Source organism: Syzygium oleosum, unplaced genomic scaffold (assembly GCF_021117445.2).
Source record: "Syzygium oleosum isolate NSW1041296 unplaced genomic scaffold, Sole_v2.1 Sole_v2.14, whole genome shotgun sequence".
In the NCBI taxonomy this organism is placed as follows: domain Eukaryota; kingdom Viridiplantae; phylum Streptophyta; class Magnoliopsida; order Myrtales; family Myrtaceae; genus Syzygium; species Syzygium oleosum.
The window spans coordinates 6,182,878-6,205,280 of NW_026607498.1; the positions used below are offsets into that span (position 1 = coordinate 6,182,878).

Consider the following 22,403-nt stretch of genomic DNA (forward strand, 5'->3'; position numbering starts at 1 on the left):
CATGGAAACCAAGGAGATTGGTGTGAAAATTGTCATGATACTTAAGTAGAAAGGGCTTTCATTTGCTTCAATAATTTATCGTTTTTCCGGTTTTTCACGGGCTCAAACTCAAGATTTGTTCTCCACAATTTGAATGTACATTCAGATGAAATTTCATAATAGAAGATTACCAATTTGTGTCATGACAGGATATTTGGTTATTTATGTCATTTTGTGGACGTGATTGATTACAAAGTGTTTATCATTAAAAATGACTGAAAATGTGTCATCCCGTGTCAGTTCAAGCTAAGTCATATTGAGTTCGTGTTTTTCTCGATAAATTCGTGTCGTGTTCGAGTTACGTTGATATCTCGCATTACCAAGAGCTTTTGAAACTAAAATTTTAATCTAATATAAAAATGTTGGCTTAAATAGCATACATTTAAATGAGTGATTTAGTTGTATGAGTATGAATGTAAACATGAAATCTAACCAAATATCGATTTAAACAAAACTTTCTTATAATTTGTGCCAATTCTTTTAATGAGAATGACGAAAAATATGGAGAAGTGGAGACATAAAGAGTACGAAAGTGCGTACCAATGAATTCAGAAAAGACCTTATTGTTTACTTTTTTTGAGTTTAACTGTTATTTAATACGCAACAGTCTGAATATTTAAAAACCTAAACATATGAACTTTTCAATTTACTAAATCAATGAAAAGTTATTGTAATAGAACTTTGTAACTTTGAAATTCATTTTTCTCAAATCATCTTCTTAAGAATAATGCGAAAAAAAATCCATATGACTCAACACGTCATGGCGATATTGAATAATCTATTACAAGCATGAAATGGAAAATTCAAATGCAACACGCTGAGTCGTTGTTATAAAAGGTTTGATGATTTCATGAAAAATAATATTCTGCCATTTCATGTTGTTTTTCAATATAGAGTAGAATAAAAATTTGCTCTTTTCTGCTGCTAATTCGCTTTTGAGCTTGATAAATGCATTAATTATGAAGTACATGTGATCCTCCATGACCTATCGTTTCATAAAGAGAATGTCATGGACTTCTCGATGCTTAATGAAGGGCATGTCATAGAACAGAAATTAATGAAAATTGTAAAGTAATGGGCTACTCTATCCTCGCAAAACTTTGGCTGGGAAGAGTCGGCTCCATGTTGAACTAGGGAAAAAAAGAAAGGAAAGGATAAAAGGGTCTATTTGAAAAACTTGCTTGGAATTTCAAGGTGAGCGGTGTGAACTTCCGTCCACTATCTCTTAAAGGGAAAATTCAACTCTTAATTTATGTGCTTTTTTTGGTTAAGGTCTTCGACTTTCAATTTATCTAATCAAGTCTAGCCCCTAGTACCAAATTTAATAAATTTGAACCGACGTTCTGTTTGACCGCTTCGGAGTACAACGTGGGAAAGAAAAACTCGTTCCTATGGACTAGTGCCAAATAGCGTTTCTCAAACGAATATTTAGGTTGAGTTTGATTATTCAGTCCACATGAAACTTACGTAAAGCGCCAAAATGCGCGTCCTTATTTTCCACCTTCTAAGGACACAAAGGTCCATGGAACCAATTAAAGGAACTAAAAGAAAGTTTTGTCCAGGAAGCTTATATAAAGTGCCAAAATGCGCGTCCTTATTTTTGGTCCACTATCTCTTAAAATGTAAAATTCTACTTTTTGTATGTTTAACATATATATTTTTTCAATCAAGTCCTTTGCTGTCGAAGCGCGCATCCTAACAAAATATTTAGTTTGAGCGTAGCTATTCAGTCTACATGAAGTTTATATACAACCCCAAAATTATGAGCCCTTGCCAATAAAGTGTCGACTTAGATGGTAAAAGAGTTTTCTCCTCTCGTTATGGTTTTAGGTTCAAATCCTTTGAGAGTACTCCAAGAGAAAAATTGTAAATGTACCAGGCCGATATGGAGGAGTGTGTTCATAAAACCACTCGGGAAGATAGAATAGTAGAAATGCGCGAGAGCTGACTCGAGTACTACCTAATGGCTATGTACCAAAAAACGAAAAATGCGCCCCTTATTTTCCATCCTGTTTACAAGACACAAGGGAACTAAGTAAAAGAAACGAAAAAATATTTTATCTAGGAAGCTTTTGTCTCCATCTGTCGTACAGGGACGAAAAAGAAAAGGAAAAATAAATTGATCAAAACACTTGACTGGAATTACAAATAGCAGGGCTCTTTTTGTACATCATTTGTTAAGGGTGATTCGATTGTCGTTCCTTTAACTTATGTATATTTTTTTTCAATCGAGTCCATGAACTTCTAATATATCTTATTAAGCATTTGAACTTGTATAATTTTTCTAATCAAGTCTGGCTTATAATTTTTCTAATCAAGTCAGGCGTCCAACGCCAATGCTGATAAATTTGAACTTACGTGATTGTCGGACCATGCAAAAGTTCGAGCAGATAAGTCCGCGCCAAAATGCGTGTTCTTACATAATATTTAGTTTGGGTTTAATTATTTGATCTGCAAGAAACAATATAAAATACCAAAACGCGCTTCTTCCACCTTCTTGAAAAGACACAAAGGAAGCAATTTAAAAAATCACAAGAAAGTTTTGTCTAGGAAGCTTCGTCTTCTCCCGTCGTACAAGTCTACAAGAGGTAGGAAAAGAAGGACAAAAAAATAAATTGATTAGAAAACTTGCTTGGACTTCCAAAATGAGCAGTGCAGTGCCGTTTTGGTCCACCATATGCTAACGGGAAAGTTTTACTTTTCCTCTCTCAATTTACACTTTCTCTTTCAATCAAGTTCTTGAACTTTTAATTTAATTAATCAATTCCTTAAATTTGCATAAATTGTAAGTCCAACCTCTGGCACTGGTTCTGATAAGCTCGATCTAACGTGGCTATCAAACCATGCTAGAGTACGACGTGAAAAAAAACTAGCCTCGACAAACAAGGCACCATGGAAAATGACGTAAATGTTTTCCTCTATGGACATGCTACCATTAAAAATTTTGCCTCCATGGGAGAGACGGAAGGCCGACAAAATGACAATTAAGATCAAGTATACGATGTTTGTCTTGCCATGCTATAGTATTAGGAGATGGGTTTATCAAGAGGATTCCGAAGTCTGCCCTGGGATGTTACTCTTTGACTAACCACAAAATACTCGACATATTGCCTCTCACTGCCTTCCTTTTTTGAATAATTTTAATATTTATAAGCAAATTGTGGTCATTTTTTTGGCAAAGAGGGAAAGAAATGGTCACGCATCCACGAGGTGGAAATTTCAGGTCGAATTCTCATGCCGTGATGGATGGGTTCATGTGCAATCATGACTGCGTGTTTTAACGCGGCATCTCGTTTCTTTTTCCACAGATAGGCCAAAATTGAGAGACCCACAAAAAAAAAGCTAATGTTTTAACATATGATTGTACTTCAGACCAAAAAAAAATGTGATTATACTAATCATGCATTATTCATAAAATTATTGAATTCAATACGTATCTGATATTTGTCTTATTTTCTATTTAGTCGGTACACTTGTAATAGCTACATAGAACCACCAAGGTGTCGGTTTAGATGGCCAGAAGTTTTCTCCTCTCTTGGTAGTATTGGGTTCAAGCCTTATTGCAAACACTCTAGAAGTAAAATCCTGATTGAATCAGGTCGAAATGAGGGAGTGCACCCTTAAGATTGCCTTGGAAAATGAACTAATCGAGGTGTGCGAAAGCTAATTTAGATACCACTTCACCGCTAAATTACGAAAACAAAGAAAATGTTACATAGAAGTTGATTGTTGTGGGGTTGATTGGTTGAACTCAAAAGTCAAGTTGCAAAGCCGAAACCTAGATTAGGAAGCAAGGTACAAAAAAGTTACTATGCCCTGACTGTTGTTTTCAAACCTTAGATATGCATGAACAAATGGGGTCCTTAAGCCAGATTACGTTGAGAAGATGTGCGTGACGTGCAAGTTGAAGTGGCTATCTCAGATTCTCCCCTCAATTGGTGGAAGACTTGGAAGACGACTTTCGAGTCAAGGGTCTGGTTGACGTCTTATGCCAAAGGTGGACTCAATGATGAAATGCAACGTCGACTTCACTTACACGGCATGCATTTTGAATTTTTGATCAATAAGGTGTAGCAAGTGCCTCAAATTTTCCTCTTTAAAGCAGAAGAGATCCATGGTCCAAATCTTGACCCTTAAGATAAAGTGAGGGAAAAGTGACTTGCATGAAATTTCACTGGCCCTTGTCCTGTTACTTCTTTTGAAAAACGCAGCAGGCAAGAAATGCACCGGCTAAGTCATCCCATGAACTTCGACCAAAAAAAAAAAGTCATCCCATGAACATAAATTAACACCAATATTATCATTAAAAATGACTAAAAAATGTGTCATCCCGTGTTAGTTCAAGCTAAGTCATATTGAGTTCGTGTTTTTCTTGGTAAATTCGTGTCGCGTTCAGGTTACGTTGATATCTAGGAATTGCCACTTCCCATGCTCTTCCAGGCATTAGCTTGCAATCAAAGTGAGTTACCAAGAGCTTTTGAAACTAAAATTTTAATCTAATATAAAAACGTTGGCTCAAAGAGCATAGATTTAAATGAGTGATTTAGTTGTATGAGTATAAATGTAAACATGAAATCTAACCAAATAACGATTTAAACAAAACTTTCTTATAATTCGTGCCAATTCTTTTAATGAGAATGACGAAAAATATGGAGAAAGTGGAGACATAAAGGGTACGAAAGTGCATACCAATGAATTCAGAAAAGACCTTATCGTTTACTTTTTTTGAGTTTAACAGTTATTTAATACTCAACAGTCTGAATATTTAAAAACCTACACATATGAACTTTTCAATTTACTAAATCAATGAAAAGTTATTGTAATAGAACTTTGTGACTTTGAAATTCATTTTTCTCAAATCATCTTCTTAAGAATAATGCGAAAAAAAATCCTTATGACTCAACACGTCACGGCGATATTGAATAATCTATTACACGCATGAAATGGAAAATTCAAATGCGACACGCTGAGTCGGTGTTATAAAAGGTTTGATGATTTCATGAAAAATAATATTCTGCATTTCATGTTGTTTTTCAATATAGTGTAGAGTAAAAATTTGCTCTTTTCTGCTGCTAATTCGCTTTTGAGCTTGATAAATGCATTAATTATGAAGTACATGTGATACTCCATGACCTATCGATTCATAAAGAGAATGTCACGGACTTCTCGATGCTTAGTGAACGCCATGTCATAGAACAGAAATTAATGAAAATTGTAAAGTAATGGGCTACTCTATCCACGCAAATCTTTGGCCGGGAACAGTCGGCTCCATGTTGAACTAGGGAAAAAAAGAAGGAAAGGATAAAAGGGTTGATTTGAAAAACTTGCCTGGAATTTCAAGGTGAGCGGTGTGAACTTCCGTCCATTATTTTTTAAAAGGAAAATTCGACTCTTAATTTATGCGCTTTTTTTGGTTAAGGTCTTCAACTTTCAATTTATCTAATCGAGTCTGGCCCCTAGCACCAATTTTAATTAATTTGAACCGACGTGTCTGCTGGACCGTTTTAGAGTACGAAGTGGGAAAGAAAAACTTGCTCCTATGGACTAGTGCCAAAAAGCGTTTCCTCAAGAGAATATGTAGGTTGATTTTAATTATTCAGTCCACATGAAACTTATGTAAAGTGCCAAAATGCGAGTCCTTATTTTTCACCTTCTAAGGACACAAAGGTCCATGGAACCAATTAAAGGAACTAAAAGAAAGCTTTGTCTAAGAAGCTTATATAAAGTGTCAAAATGCGCGTCCTTATTTTTGGTCCACTATCTCTTAAAAGGTAAAATTCTTTAATGTATGCATTTTTTCAAGCAAGTCCTTTGTTGCCGAAGCGCACATCCTAACAATATATCCAGTTTGAGTATAGTTATCGAGTCTACCTGAAGTTTATATACAGCGCCAAAAATATGCACCCTTGCCACTATGGTGCCGACTTACATGCAAGAGAGTTTTTTCATCTCGTTATGGTTTTGGGTTCAAATCCTTAGGGAGTACTCCAAGGGTAAAATTATAAATATACCAGGCCGATATGGGAAAGTGCGTTCAACCGCTCGGGGAGATGGAATAGTTAAGGTACGCGAAAGCTAGCTCAAGTACTACCTAATTGGCCATGTACCAAAAAAACAAAAATGCGCCCCTTATTTTCCACCTTGTTTAAAAGACACAAGGGAACTTAGTAAAAGAAATGAAAGGAATATTTTATCTAGGAAGCTTTTGTCCCAACGTGTTGTACAGAGAAGAAAAAGAAAAGGAAAAAGAAATTGATCAAAATACTTGACTGGAATTCTAAATAGCAGTGCTCTTTTTGTCCATCATTTGTTAAGGGTAATTCGACTTTTCGTCCTTTTAACTTATGTATTTTTTTTTCAATCAAGTACATGAACTTCTAATTAATCTAATCAAGTCTTTGAACTTGTATAATTTTTCTAATCAAGTCAGGCGTCCAACACCAATTCTGATAAATTAGAACTTACGTGGTTGTCGGACCATGTCAAAGTTCGAGCAGATAAGTCTATGCCAAAATGCGCGTCCTTACAGAATATTTAGTTTGAGTGTAATTATTCAACCTGCGAGAAACTACATAAACTATCAAAATTCGTTTCTTCCACCTTGTTCGAAAGACAAAAAGGAACCAATTTAAAAAATCAAAAGAAAGTTTTGTCCTGGAAGCTTCGTCTTCTACCGTCGTTCAAGATGTGAAAAGAGAAGGACAAAAAAAAAATTTGATTAGAAAACTTGCTTGGAGTTCCAAAATGAGCAGTGCGGTGCCGTTTTGGTCCACCATATGCTAACGGTAAAGTTTTACTTTTCCTCTCTTAGGCTGTGTTCGTTTGGCGGAAAATGTTTTCCAGGAAAACATTTTCCGGGTTTTCCGGTGTTCGGGGGCGGAAAACATATTCCCCCGGAAAACATTTTTCCCTCAATGAGGGAAAACATGACCAAATTGGCGGAAAATGATTTCCGCTTTTCAGAAGCGAAAATCATTTTCCGCCAAACTCCTCCTTCCCCCCTCCGGTTGCCGCCGCTGCCCCACCAGGTGTCGGTCACCGCTGACGGTAGCCGATCGACGCGACCGCCGCCACCGCTGGTCGCCGGCCGTCGGCCGCCGAACACCAGAAAATATTTTCCGAAACTTTTTTAGATTTTAGCCGAACACCAGAAAATTGTGTTCCAGGAAAACATTTTTCAGGAAAATGACTTCCGGGAAAATATTTTCCAAAAGGAGAATATTTTCCGCCAAACGAACGGAGATAATTCACACTTTTTCTTTCATTCAAGTTCTTGAACTTTTAATTTAATTAATCAATTCCTTAAAAATGCTTTATTTTTAAGTCCGACCTTTGCCACCGGTTCTGATAAGCTCGATCTAACATGGCTATCAAACCATGCTGGAGTATGACGTGGAAAAGAACTAGCCTCGACAAACACGGCACCATGGAAAATGACATGAATGTTTTCCATTACGGACATGCTACAGTTAAGAATTTTGCCTCTACGGGAGAGACCGAGGGCCGACAAATCGACAATTAAGATCAACTATACGATGTATGTCTTGCCATGCTATAGTATTAGGAGATGGGTTTATCAAGAGGATTCCGAAGTCTGCCATGGGATGTTACTCTTGGACTAACCACAAAATACTCGACATATTGCCTCTCACTGCCTTCTTTTTTTGAATAATTTTAATATTTATAAGCAAATTGTGGTCATTTTTTTGGCAAAAAGGGAAAGAAATGGTCACGCATCCACGAGGTGGAAATTTCAGGTCGAATTCTCATGCCGTGATGGATGGGTTCATGTGCAATCATGATTGTGTGTTTTAACACGGCATCTCGTTTCTTTTTCCACAGATAGGCCAAAATTGAGAGACCCGCAAAAAAAAGCTAATGTTTTAACATATGATTGTACTTCAGACCAATAAAAAATATATGATTGTACTAATCGTGCATTATCTATAAAATTATTGAATACAATATGTATCTAATCTTTGTCTTATTTTCTATTTAGTCGGTACACTTGTAATTGCTACATAGAACTACCAAGGTGGCAGTTTAGATGGCCAGAAGTTTTCTTCTCTCCTTGTAGTATTGGGTTCAAGCCTTATTGGAAGCACTCTAGAAGTAAAATCCTGATTGGATCAGGTCGATATGAGGGAGTGCGCCCTTAAGATTGCCTTGGAAAATGAACTAATCAAGGTGTGCGAAAGCTAATTTAGATATCACTTAACCGCTAAATTACGAAAACAAAGAAAATGTTACCTAGAAGTTGATTATTGTGGGGTTGATTGGTTGAACTCAAAAGTCAAGTTGCAAAGCCGAAACCTAGATTAGGAAGCGAGGTACAAAAAAATTACTATGCCCTGAATTTTGTTTTTAAACCTTAGATATGCATGAACAAATGGGGTCCTTGTGCTAGATTACGTTGAGAAGACGTGCGTGACGTGCAAGTTGAAGTGGCCATCTCAGATTCTCCCCTCAATTAGTGGAAGACTTGGAAGACGAATTTCGAGTCAAGGGTCTGGTTGACGTCTTATGCCAAAAGGCAGACTCAATGATGAAATGCAACGTCAACTTCACTGACACGGCATGCATTTTGAATTTTTGATCAATAAGGTGTAGCAAGTGCCTCAAATTTTCCTCTTTAAAGCAGAAGAGATCCATGGTCCGAATCTTGACCCTTAAGATAAAGTGAGGAAAAAGTAACTTGCATGAAATTTCACTGGCCCTTGTCCTGTTACTTCTTTTGAAAAACGCAGTAGGCAAGAAATGCACCGGCTAAGTCATCCCATGAACTTCGACCAAAAAAAAAAGTCATCCCATGAACATAAATTAACTCCAATATTATCATTAAAAATGACTAAAAATGTGTCATCCCGTGTTAGTTCAAGCTAAGTCATATTGAGTTCGTATTTTTCTCGGTAAATTCGTGTCGTGTTCAGGTTACGTTGATATCTAGGAATTGCCACTTCCCATGCTCTTCCAGGCATTAGCTTGCAATCAAAGTGAGTTACCAAGAGCTTTTGAAACTAAAATTTTAATCTAATATAAAAATGTTGGCTCAAAGAGCATAAATTTAAATGAGTGATTTAGTTGTATGAGTATAAATGTAAACATGAAATCTAACCAAATAACGATTTAAACAAAACTTTCTTATAATTCGTGCCAATTCTTTTAATGAGAATGACAAAAAATATGGAGAAAGTGGAGACATAAAGGGTACGAAAGTGCGTACCAATGAATTCTGAAAAGACCTTATTGTTTACTTTTTTTGAGTTTAACAGTTATTTAATACTCAACAGTATGAATATTTAAAAACCTACACATATGAACTTTTCAATTTACTAAATCAATGAAAAGTTATTATAATAGAACTTTGTGACTTTGAAATTCATTTTTCTCAAATCATCTTCTTAAGAATAATGCGAAAAAAAATCCATATGACTCAACACGTCACGGCGATATTGAATAATCTATTACACGCATGAAATGGAAAATTCAAATGCAACACGCTGAGTCGTTGTTATAAAAGGTTTGATGATTTCATGAAAAATAATATTCTGCCATTTCATGTTGTTTTTCAATATAGAGTAGAATAAAAATTTGCTCTTTTCTGCTGCTAATTCGCTTTTGAGCTTGATAAATGCATTAATTATGAAGTACATGTGATCCTCCATGACCTATCGATTCATAAAGAGAATGTCACGGACTTCTCGATGCTTAGTGAAGGGCATGCCATGGAACAGAAATTAATGAAAATTGTAAAGTAATGGGCTACTCTATCCACGCAAATCTTTGGCCAGGAACAGTCGGCTCCATGTTGAACTAGGGAAAAAAAGAAGGAAAGGATAAAAGGGTTGATTTGAAAAACTTGCCTGGAATTTCAAGGTGAGCGGTGTGAACTTCCGTCCATTATTTTTTAAAAGGAAAATTCGACTCTTAATTTATGCGCTTTTTTTGGTTAAGGTCTTCAACTTTCAATTTATCTAATCGAGTCTAGCCCCTAGCACCAATTTTAATTAATTTGAACCGACGTGTCTGTTGGACCGTTTTAGAGTACGAAGTGGGAAAGAAAAACTTGCTCCTATGGACTAGTGCCAAAAAGCGTTTCCTCAAGAGAATATGTAGGTTGATTTTAATTATTCAGTCCACATGAAACTTTGTAAAGTGCCAAAATGCGAGTCCTTATTTTCCACCTTCTAAGGACACAAAGGTCCATGGAACCAATTAAAGGAACTAAAAGAAAGCTTTGCCTAAGAGGCTTATATAAAGTGCCAAAATGCGCATCCTTATTTTTGGTCCACTATCTCTTAAAAGGTAAAATTCTTTAATGTATGCATTTTTTCAAGCAAGTCCTTTGTTGCCGAAACGCACATCCTAACAATATATTTCGTTTGAGTGTAGTTATCGAGTCAACATGAAGTTTATTTACAGCGCCAAAAATATGCACCCTTGCCACTAAGGTGCCCACTTAGATGACAAGAGAGTTCTCTTATCTCGTTATGGTTTTGGGTTCAAATCCTTAGGGAGTACTCCAAGGGTAAAATTATAAATATACCAGGCCAATACGGGAAAGTGTGTTCATGAAACTGGTCGGGGAGATGGAATAGTTGAGGCACGCGAAAGCTAGCTCAAGTACTACCTAATTGGCCATGTACCAAAAAAACGAAAATGCGACCCTTATTTTCCACCTTGTTTAAAAGACACAAGGGAACTAAGTAAAAGAAACGAAAAGAATATTTTATCTAAGAAGCTTTTGTCCCAACCTGCTGTACAGAGAAGAAAAAGAAAAGGAAAAAGAAATTGATCAAAATACTTGATTGGAATTCTAAATAGCAGTGCTCTTTTTGTCCACCATTTGCTAAGGGTAATTCGACTTTTCATCCTTTAACTTATGTATTTTTTTTCAATCAAGTCCATGAACTTCTATTTTATCTAATCAAGTCTTTGAACTTGAATAATTTTTTCTAATCAAGTCAGGCGTCCAACGCCAATTCTGATGAATTCGAACTTCCGTGGTTGTCAGACCATGTCAAAATTTGAGCACATAAGTCCATGCCAAGATGTGCGTTCTTATAGAATATTTAGCTTGAGTGTAATTATTCAATCCACAAGAAACTACATAAAATACCAAAACACGTTTCTTCCACCTTGTTCAAAAGACATTAAAAAAACCAATCTAAAAAATCAAAAGAAAGAAAGTTTTGTCTAGGAAGCTTCGCCTTCTCCAGTCGTACAAGAGGTGAAAAGAGAAGGACAAAAAAAAATAAATTAGAAAGCTTGCTTGGACTTCCAAAATGAGCAGTGCATTGCCGTTTTGGTCCACCTTATGCTAACAGGAAAGTTTTACTTTTCCTCTCTTAATTCACACTTTTTCTTTCAATCAAGTTCTTAAACTTTTAATTTAATTAATCAATTCCTTAAACTTGCATAAATTTTAAGTCCGACCTTCGGCACCAATTTTGATAAGCTCGATCTAACGTGGCTATCAAACCATGCTGAAGTATGATGTGGAAAAGAACTAGTCTTGATAAACAAGACACCATGGAAAATGATGTAAATGTTTTCCTTAAGAGACATGCTACCATTAAGAATTTTGCCTCCACGAGAGAGACCGAGGGTCGACAAAGTGACAATTAAGATCAAGTATACGATATATGTCTTGCCATGCTATAGTATTAGGAGATGGGTTTATCAAGAGGATTCCGAAGTCTGCCACGGGATTTTACTCTTGGACTAATCACAAAATGTTCAACGTATTGCCTCTCACTGCCTTCCTTTTTTGAAAATAATGTTGATATCTATGAGCAAATTGAGGTCTTTTTTCTTTTCTGGCAAAAAAGGGAAAGAAGTGGTCACACGTCGACGGGGTGGAAATTTCAGGTCGAATTCTCATGCCGTGATGGATGGGTTCATGTGCAATCATGACTGCATGTTTTAACATGGCATCTCGTTTCTTTTTCCACAGATAGGCCAAAATTGAGAGACCCACAAAAAAGACTTTCGCCACTTTTAGATTGATGAACAAGAGTCATTCCACAGTTTTTATTTTTATTTTTTAAAGCTAATGTTTTAACATATGATTGTACTTCAAACCAAAAAAAAAAAAATGATTGTACCAATCACGCATTATCCATAAAATTATTGAATACAATACATATCTGATCTTTTTCTTATTTTCTAAATAGTTGGTACACTTGTAATTGCTACACAGAACCCCCAAGGTGTCGGTTTAGATGGCCAGAAATTTTCTTCTCTCCTTGTAGTCTTGAATTCAAGTCTTATTAGGAGCACTCTAGAAGTAAAATCCTGATTGGAGCAAGTCGATATGAGGGAGTGCACCCTTAAGATCACCTAGGAAAATGAATGAATCGAGATGCGCAAAAACTAATTTAGATACCACTTCACCGCTAAATTACGAAAACAAAGAAAATGTTACATAGATGTCGATTGTTGTGGGGTTGGTTGGTTGAACTCAAAAGTCAAGTTGCAAAGCCAAAACTTAGATTAGGAAGCGAGGTACAAAAGAAAATTATTATACCCTAACTTTTGTTTTTAACCCTTGGATATCCATGAACAAATAGGGTACTCGTGCGGATTACGTTGAGAAGACGTGCGAGACGTGCAAGTTGAAGTGGCCATCTCAGATTCTCCTCTCAACTAGTGGAAGACTTTGAAGACGACTTTCGAGTCAAGGTGTGGTTGATGTCCGTTGGTAGTTTGTTTGTAAAACAAACAAAGAGGTGCCTTGTCCCACATCGAAAGGATGTGAGTGTGCACATGGACGAGATTTGACACTAATCAATGATTATTTTTATTTATTTATTAAATTTCGAATTTATTATTATAAAATAATTATTTTATCATATTGAAACGGTGTGACCGTTTGCAATAGAGTGGCGGTTATTTTTTAATAATTTAATTTCGAATTTTTATTTTCTGCCTAATGGTAATTAGACTCTCTTACAACCTTTGAAAGGTTGTGTCTGTTCGGACATAACTTCTTTACATTCGAAAGGGTATGTTTGTTCAACATATAAATATTTGAACGTTTTTGTCCATTAAGAAGAACAACCATTTTTTCCATTTCTTCCAAGAGATATACAAGCATCTTTTCTAATTGTTTTCCTAGAGAGACTCTAGAGATATACCGAAATTACTATTCGGTATTCTCAATCGAGACTTCGTTGTATCTTGGAGGAAATTTGCCAGCGACTATTAGTAACTTTGTGGGGCAAATAATTTCTTAAAGAAAGTGATACTACGCTTCAAAGTCTGATTTCGTTGTTCATCCTGTTTGAAGTTGAAGTTTCTTTTCTTCTACAAATTTGGAGGAGCATATTTTTTCCAACATCTTATGCCGAAGGTGGACTCAATGATGAAATGCAACGTGGACTTCACTTACACGGCATGCATTTTGAATTTTCGATCAATAAGGTGTAGCAAGTGCCTCAAATTTTCCTCTTTAAAGCAGAAGAGATCCATGATCCGAATCTTGACCCTTAAGATAAAGTGGGGAAAAAGTAACTTGTATGAAATTTCACTGGCCCTTGTCCTGTTACTTCTTTTGAAAAATGCAGTTCATCTAGAAAAATGTCGACTTTACAACAAAGTCCTCGATCTTAATAAACTCGTCCATCATCAAAGTCAAAAGATATGAACCCTAATGTCACATATTGATGCGCCCTATTACTAATGTGGTTAGTGATCAATCTATTCACTCTTTTTTTTATTGATTGATGTAATTGTCTAGTCAGCCATCACTGGATTTAACTATAATTAACTCTATTAATCTTTTTATTCCCTTTATCGTTTCCTCATTATTTTAGATTCCTATAAAGCGATTACATCATGAGGAGTACTATAGGACTTGGTTCCACACAGATTTTGAGCAATTAAGAGTACGCGTACTTTTAACTTTTTGTCATTGTCGTTGTTGGTTTCAGTATGTACAACTATAAAGTTGAATAATCTCATTAATGTCTTCTATGGGAGAGGACGTAAACATAAATTAACTCTAATCTGTTGAGAATAATGAAGTGTTAAGCCAATTTCTTTTATTACTCTCTTTAATGACAAGTATTGTAAAAAGAGTAAGAACAAAGCTGAATTCTTTTTATAAATTTGAATCAAACAGAAAGAATTACGAAATGAAAAGATGAACAAAGATAACACTAGTAAAGCATAAAAATAAAAACTAAGTAAACGCTTTTGCAGAATAGTTAATCCAAAATGAACATAGATTAAAGATAGCAAAAATGCATTAGGTTGTTAAGAAATTTAGTCATCGCTCATATATATTTTGCTCACATACATGCATAAATACGGACAAACATTCATACCTACATACATATATATACATACTTCATACATACAAACACTCATCTAAAAATTGTGTTTTTCATAAAACAATGACTCTTCTTCCAAACAATGTGTCTTCCGATATACTTTTGAATAAATAGTGATTTGAAATCTTTCATGTTCAAAATAAAATTTGAATTATTTTTTATTTATATTTGCTTTCAATTACAAAAATCACGAAATGTCCACATAACTTTAATTTTTTATACTAAAAAAATTCCGCTATGGTTACAAGAAAAGAAAACACTCACCGCCTGACCTTTAATTCATGAGATCTAAGACACTTTTTCACATTTAACTTAAACTAAATTAAGGATTCCCATTCATGTTTAGCTCCTTCAATATATATATTTTCTCAATTTTCATCGCCCTTTTGCATTAATTAAATGAGTTTCGATATAGTTTTGTAAATATGTATAGTGGGTGCTCTATCTGCTTAGAAAAGATACACACTACTTACTGAGTTGTGATTGTGTTGACACCTCAATTTTAGCTAACCATTTATAATTAATTGCAAGAAAAAATAGGGACTAATTTTAGCCCCTAAACAAAATTACACTGTAATTGCATCACATATAGTTTTGGAAACATTCATTAGCCAAACCCTAGGTGGTTAACCCTAAGGTAAGGTCACGACAGGTTGCTCACCCCATATTCATTCCAATTTTTTCCGGTACTATAGCTAGCGACAAACAAGATGGGAGAGCTATTGGCAGGGAGCTTTTGGTAGTTGCGTTTTAGATATGAGTTGAGTTGAAATAGTTGGAGATATATCACTTTTATTTTATTTTTATATTAGAGTTGTGTTTGAGGCCGCTCCTTCAAATGAAACGATGGCCGTGTTATTTTCATATTCTTATAGGATTCAGGGTGTGACTTTATGAGTCACACTTCCGATCATAGTCAAATTGGTTATTATGGATTTTCCATTGACGTGCCATCTCAGATTCTCAGCTAGTGGAAGACTTCTTTCGAGTCAAGGAGTGGTTGGCGTCCTATGCTGAATGTGGACTCAATGACGAAATGCAATATCGACTTCACTAAAACGGCGTGCATTTTCATCATAGGTATAACAAGTGCCTCAAATTTTCCATAATACTTTAATGATTATTCCATTTATTGCTCATAATATCCTTAATGATTGAGGTACACCTTTGACTTTCTTAACCTTTAATAGTTTCTTTTGGGGAAGGAATTGGTGCAATTGAAGAAATTTAATCGTCTAATTTACTTACAGTATAAACATATACCAAGTACCAAGACATGACCCAAAGAGTTTTAACTCGTCAGTTAAAGAATGACTATCATCTTCAAGTCACCTCACCCACCTAGGTTTAGACTCGTTCTTTTTACTTAGTCCATCCATCTGCGATTTACCTATCTAAGATGGGATTTGTTGTCGTGGAAAAAGAGAGCACCAAGTATTGGGATCAAGCACTATGAATGGCCAAGTAGCAAGATGTTTCCACTGCCAGAACCAATTGTTGCTGCCTATAAAAAGCTTCTCCGTGGCACTCTCCCTCGAAAGCTCACTTCAGTGACCAAAAGAACAAAAAACCAAAGCAGAAAATTATGGCAGCCTTATCATTATATCTGCTGCTTACTTGGATGTTCCTATTTTCTCTCTTTCGAACTAGGTTTGCTGAGGTACTATGTCATGCGGATGAGAGCTCTGCCTTAATGGAATTCAATAGAAGTTTCAGAACCGACACAACAGATTGGCGATGCGTTTATCCAAAGGTCCATTCCTGGTCACTAGATGGAAGCGGAGATTGTTGTTCGTGGGATGGCGTCGAATGTGATGAGGTCACTGGCCGAGTGATCGCCCTCGACCTCAGTAGCAGTTGTCTCTCGGGCACCATGAGGCCCAACACCACTCTCTTTCGACTCGTTCACGTGGAGTCGCTCAATCTTGCTTTCAACAGCTTCAACTTCTCCCCAATCCCGTACGGCTTCAGCAATCTTTCAAGGTTACAATACCTTAATCTCTCCATCTCAGACTTTTGTAGTGAAATCCCTCGCGATATCTCGCAGCTCTCTGGGTTAGTTTCTCTCGATTTGACCGCTTCTTGTGAGACACTTCATTTGCCCAACATGGGCGACCTTGTCCATAATTTGACTGGGCTAAAAGAACTTTTTCTTTCTTCAGTAAGCTTGTCATCCCCTTTCCCTCCTGTGCTAGCGAATTTCTCTTCCTTGACATCGCTTGGGCTTGCATCTTGTGGATTGAATGGAGACTTTCCGGTCAACATTTTTCAGCTGCCAAACTTGGAAATCCTTGACATTCATGGCAATTCCAACCTTTCTGGTTTTCTTCCCAAACTGCATTGGGGTTCTCCATTGAAATCCATATACCTTTCCAATACCAATTTCTCGGGAGAAATACCCGCTTCGATCGGAAATCTTAGTCTCTTGACTAAGTTAGATGCTAGTGAGTGCTATTTTTCGGGATCACTTCCCTCTTCATTGGGTAATCTTTCTCATCTCACTGCACTAGTCCTTCACAGAAATACCTTGCAAGGTCAAATCCCTGTTTCCGAGCTTGGATATTGTGGATTGAATGGAGACTTTCCGGTCAGCATTTTTCAGCTGCCAAACTTGGAAATCCTTGACATTAATGGCAATTCCAACCTTTCTGGTTTTTTTCCCAAATCGCATTGGGGTTCTTCATTGAAAACGTTATACGTTTACAATACCAACTTCTCAGGAGAAATACCCGCTTCGATAGGAAATCTTAGTCTCTTGAATGAGCTAATCGCCTCGAATTGCTATTTCTCAGGATCGCTTCCCGCTTCATTGGGTAATCTTTCTCATCTCATTACACTATACCTTGACGGAAATAACTTGCAAGGTCAAATCCCAGTTTCCTTTGCTGATCTTACCCAGCTATCGGTGCTAGCGCTCTCTTCCAATAACTTGAGTGGTGATACATTGGAGTGGGTGGTCAACTTGACAACACTTACCTTCTTGGACATTTCAGGTAATAGTTTCTTCCTCTCTGCCGGTTCGGTCAGATCTCTTTCCTTCTCTCTCTGCAACTTCATGGAACCACCGACCTCTCGAGCTCCACGCCGCTCGCTCCCTCCCCGACCACCACCAAGACCCTCGTCGCGACGGCCACAAGCTAAACCAGAAACAGGGACTTCCTCCTCCACCTCAAGGCCTACCTCGCCAAGCGAGATGCCACGAAGATCATCCTCTCCTCCTCCCTCCTGCCCGAAACCCTACCCCCTCCATCAATGGCCGCCACTCGCGTGTTCTGTCGAAGATCAGCGCGTGGGCAGAGTTCATCGGGTACATCGGGAGCGTGAATCTGAAAATTAGGGATTTGAGGAGGTTGCGGTAGGACGAGACGTGCATCGACTCGAGCATCGAGATCACGATGTCGAGGGGGATCAATTGCGAGGAGGAAGAGTTGAAGTTGAGGAAGTTGTGGGAGAAGAAGTTGATGATGAAGAAGCTATCCGTGGTTCAGGACCTGGCCAAACTTGCCGAGCCGCAAGGCCTTCCGGCTCAGGCCTGTCGCTGGACTCGAAGCTCTTGAGGTGGCGATGGTGGTTTTGCTCGTGGCCGTTGTGGGGAGGGCTTTGGTGGTGGTCGGGGAGAGAGGGAGCGGCGGTGGAGCGCGAGAGATCGGTGGTTCCATGGAGTTGCAGAGAGAGATAGAGAAGGAAAGAGATGCGACCCGAACCGGCAGAGAGGAGGGGAGGGAGATTGACTTTTCCAATTTTATGACGGTGGGACCCACAGTGCCACTTTTCGTCCACTGAGTGGACTGGTGCATAGATGACGTGGTGTCACATTTGCTCCTAATATTCTCAAATGCGGTTAGTCCATGGTATAACTAAAACTCCTCTTGTCTTGTGTCTTCTTTTTTCTTTTTTTTTTTCTGTTTGGTAGGTAATCGGCTAAGCGGTGGACTTCTATCTTCATTTGAGAACCTGAAGCAGTTGACTTTGCTCGACCTTTCCCACAACGACTTGCGCGGTGATATTCCAGGCACATTGTGGAATCTGAAGAATCTTGAATGGCTTTACCTAAGGTCGTTTAATCTCAACGGTGTTCTCGATGTACATGATATATTCAAACTCAAGAACTTGGGGAGTTTAGATTTGTCCTTCAACAATATATCATTTACCAAGTCATTCATCAACGCCACTACATCGAAGCTTGCCTTCTTATCCTTCAATTCATGCAACTTGACCGAGTTCCCACAGTTTATAGGCTACTTAAGCGAATTGGTGTGGTTAGTCGTACCACACAACAGAATCCGAGGGACCATTCCCAGATGGATGTGGAACAATAGCAAAGAATCTCTCTCGTATATAGATCTTTCTCACAATCTTTTAATCGGCTTCGAAAACAACCAGACCAGTCTTCCTTTGCCGAACTTGAGGTATCTTGACGTGAGTTCTAACTTGCTAGAAACAACCCTCCCTGTCCCACCTCCCTTGGTCGTGCTATACAACATCTCAAACAATTTCCTATCTGGGAAAGTTCCAACATCCATTTGTGAAGTGAGCTCTCTTGCCGTGCTTGATTTGTCCAACAATTCTCTTAATGGCACACTTCCCCCTTGTTTGGGTAGTATTGGTCCTTTGATTATATTGAATCTTGCAAGAAATAAATTCGAGGGCATGATTCCTTGGATTTACTCGGATGGTTGTTCATTGAAGATGATCGACCTAAGAGAAAACCGCCTAAGAGGGATTGTTCCAAGATCTTTAGGCAATTGCGGAATGCTGGAGTATTTGAATCTCGGTGACAACCAAATTAATGATACATTCCCATTTTGGCTATCGGAATTGGCCTACCTAAAAGTTATTGGCTTGCAGTCCAATATGTTCCATGGACCCATAGAAGATGATCTAAGCCAGCTTAACTTCACCAGTTTACACATCCTAGACCTATCCAACAACAGCTTCAATGGTGAACTTCCTTCCAAGCTGTTAAGGAGTTGCCCCGCCATGAAGGTCATCGTTGGTCAAGATAAGTTGGCATATTTGAGTCTTTTTAAATGGTTTTATAAACCTTCTATTTCAATCAGCGAAAGTATGACTTATGCGGTGACATTAATGAGTAAGGGCACGAAAAGGGAATATGCGAAGATTCCGGATGTCCTCATGGCGATTGACTTCTCCAATAACAAGTTCGGAGGGTGCATTCCTAAACTGATTGGAGATCTGAAGTCACTCCGTATGCTCAATCTTTCAAACAACTTCCTCATTGGTAGCATCCCTCCTTCCTTGGCCAACCTAACAGTGCTCGAATCACTGGATCTTTCGGGGAACAATCTTGTGGGAGAGATTCCTCAACAATTAGCCCGCCTCACATTTCTTTCGGTTTTCAATGTCTCTCACAATCGTCTATCGGGACCGATACCACGTGGAACGCAATTTGACACGTTCGGGAGCAGTTCATTTGCGATGAATGATGGTTTGTGTGGAAGTCCTCTGCCAAATAAATGCACAAATGATGATAACGCTCCACCACCACCATCATCTTTCATAGTAGATAATGAAGAAGAGTGTATATTCGACTTGGATTGGAGAATTGTGCTGATTGGCGCTGGAGTTGGGTTTTTAGTCGGTGTTGTGCTAGAGAACCTAATCATTGATGAGAAGAGTAGGTGGTTCTTGCACTACTCTAAGAAAATGGCAAAAGGATGGAAAAGGTGAGGAAAGCTCTAGCGGACAAGAAAATATGCAGCTAGATACTTAATGCTCTATGTTTAAGTAGCTTGTTGAGAACATTTACGCATGCATGTCTGAAGATTCTGATCTATGTTTGTTTGCATAGTTCAGTATACTATTATGGAGATGCTGTTTTCTTGCTCATGAAACTTACATTTTTTTAGGTTCTTAGAAGAATGTCTGTCCATAGATGCATCAGCAATGTAAGAATGTTGTGTTGTAATATTACTAGCCAAATGACTCAAGAATATAGAGACTTAATTGAGGTGATTAGATACTAATGAAAAGCCAATTAATATACATGATGGAGGACGATGTAAAAAATTTCGTTGTCCATTAAGAACAAGAAGATTGGTGTAAAGATTTTCATGGTTCACAAGTAGAAAGGGCCTTGCTTTGGTTCATTGAATGTATATTTAGATGAAATTTCATAACAGCGGATTAGCAATCCGTGCCGTGTCAGGATATTCGTGTTGGTTATTTATGTCATTTAGTGTCGATGGACAAATGTTCCAATGTGATTAATTATAAAGTCTTTCCCATTAAAAATGAGTAAAAACGTGTCATCATGTGTCAATTTTGAGAGTAATCGTACCAAGTTCGCGTTTTTCTCGGAAAAGTCTCTGATTGTGTTCGAGTCGCTTAGGCATTGCCACTTCCCATACTCTTCCATACATTAGCTTGCAATTTTAGTGAGTTACCAAGAGTTTTGGAAACTAATTTTTTTAATCTGATGCGGTATCCTACATGAAAGATATTTTCATAGAGATCATCTTAAGTTAAGGATGCCATCGTTCATGAAAAATGAGTGATTTGGAAAACGTTTTTCGAAAAAAAATGATAGCTTATATTATTTTAAAAAATAAATTAAAGAAAATTTTTTCATCACTCACAAAAATAGTTAGGCATACATTATTATGGATAATAAAAATATTTTCCATTGAATAATTTTTTCTGTACAATATAAACAATCGTTTTTTTCAATAACTCATTTTCCACAAAACGAACACACCCTAAATGTAAAATTGTTAGCTTAAGGAGCATATAATTTAATGAGTGATTTGTAGAGGAATATTTTTCTCTATATTGAATCATTCTGTACAGCATTACAATTTTCTTATATACAATACAGGGAATAATCCTAGCATCTCAATAAATCAGGAAAAAACTGTAATAAAGGAAAAACAAAAAAACTTCCTAATTTGTAGAAAATACAGCTCACGCCAACATGATTTAGTATTATGAGTATAAATGTAAACATGAAATCTAAAGATATAACGATTTTAACATAACTTTCTTGAATTGAACATAAAAATCCAACTTATAGGATCTGAATGAGTAGAGTTTTGAGCAAGGTTGGTTATTAGAGCGATAAGAAAAAAGGATTATATTTCTGCCGGTTCCTTTAATAAGAATGACGAGAAATATGTCAAAAGAGGGGAGATAAGTTTGTAATTTACTAAAGTTCGTACCAATTAATGACATTAGTGATAGACTGAAACAGACTCACAAACTTGTATTTAGAAGTAGGAATTACTAAGAAAAAGTTAATGATTTTTAAGAATTTAGAAATGACCTTTGCGTTTAATCTTTTAAAAATATAACTACAATTTCATACCGAACAGTCTGAATATTTTAAAAACCTGCACATATGAACATTTAACTTTATTTCAAATCATTGGAAAGTGTTTTTCATAGAATTTTGTGATGTTGAAACACATTTTTATTTTTTACCGAATCATCTTTTACAGAATTGCGAGAAAAAAAAAAATCCATGTGCCTCAACACATCACAAAGATATAGAATAATCTATTACACAAATGAAATTGAAAATTCAAATGTGACAGGCTAAGTCAATGTTATAAAAGGTTCGATGATTTCAAGAAAAAATATTATGTCATTTCATGTTGTTTTTCAGTATAGAGTAGAATAAAAATTTGCTCTTTTCTGCGGCCAATTCGTTTTTGAGTTTGATAATGCATTGCATATGAAGTAAAGGTGATCGTCCATGACCTTTCGATTCATAAAGAGCATGTCACGGGCTTCTTCATGCTTAATGAAGGGCATGTCATAGAACAGAAATTAATGAAAATTGTAAAGTTATGGGCTACTCCATTCACGCGAAACGTTGTCTGGGAAGCGTTGGCTCCACGTTGTACTAGGGAAAAAAGAAAGGAAATGAAAAAAGAATAGATTCGAAAACCTGCCAGGAATTCCAAGGTGAGCAGTGTGAACTTTTGTCCACTGTCTCTTAAAGAGAAAATTCGACTTTTCGTCTCATAATTTATGTGACTTTTTTTATTAATGTCTTGAACTTTTAAT

The 22,403-nt window shown here is 37.0% G+C and overlaps 2 protein-coding genes across 2 annotated transcripts in view; both read left to right on the plus strand.

The window, feature by feature from the left end:
- The window catches only part of LOC115666693 (receptor-like protein 7), a 33,476-nt gene extending 12,961 nt beyond the window's left edge, over positions 1-20,515 (plus strand). Inside the window, exon 2 of the mRNA XM_056317712.1 lies at positions 18,289-20,515. Within this exon, the coding sequence (XP_056173687.1) occupies positions 18,289-20,066 (1,778 nt within the window). The 3' untranslated portion in view covers positions 20,067-20,515. The remainder of the gene's footprint in view (positions 1-18,288) is intronic.
- On the plus strand, positions 15,946-17,712 carry LOC130139870 (receptor-like protein 6). The gene is made up of 2 exons (XM_056317713.1): positions 15,946-16,909; positions 17,240-17,712. The coding sequence occupies exons 1-2, from the start codon at positions 15,961-15,963 to the stop codon at positions 17,710-17,712; spliced, it is 1,422 nt and encodes a 473-aa protein (XP_056173688.1). The 5' UTR covers positions 15,946-15,960.
- Positions 20,516-22,403: the final 1,888 nt, after the last annotated feature.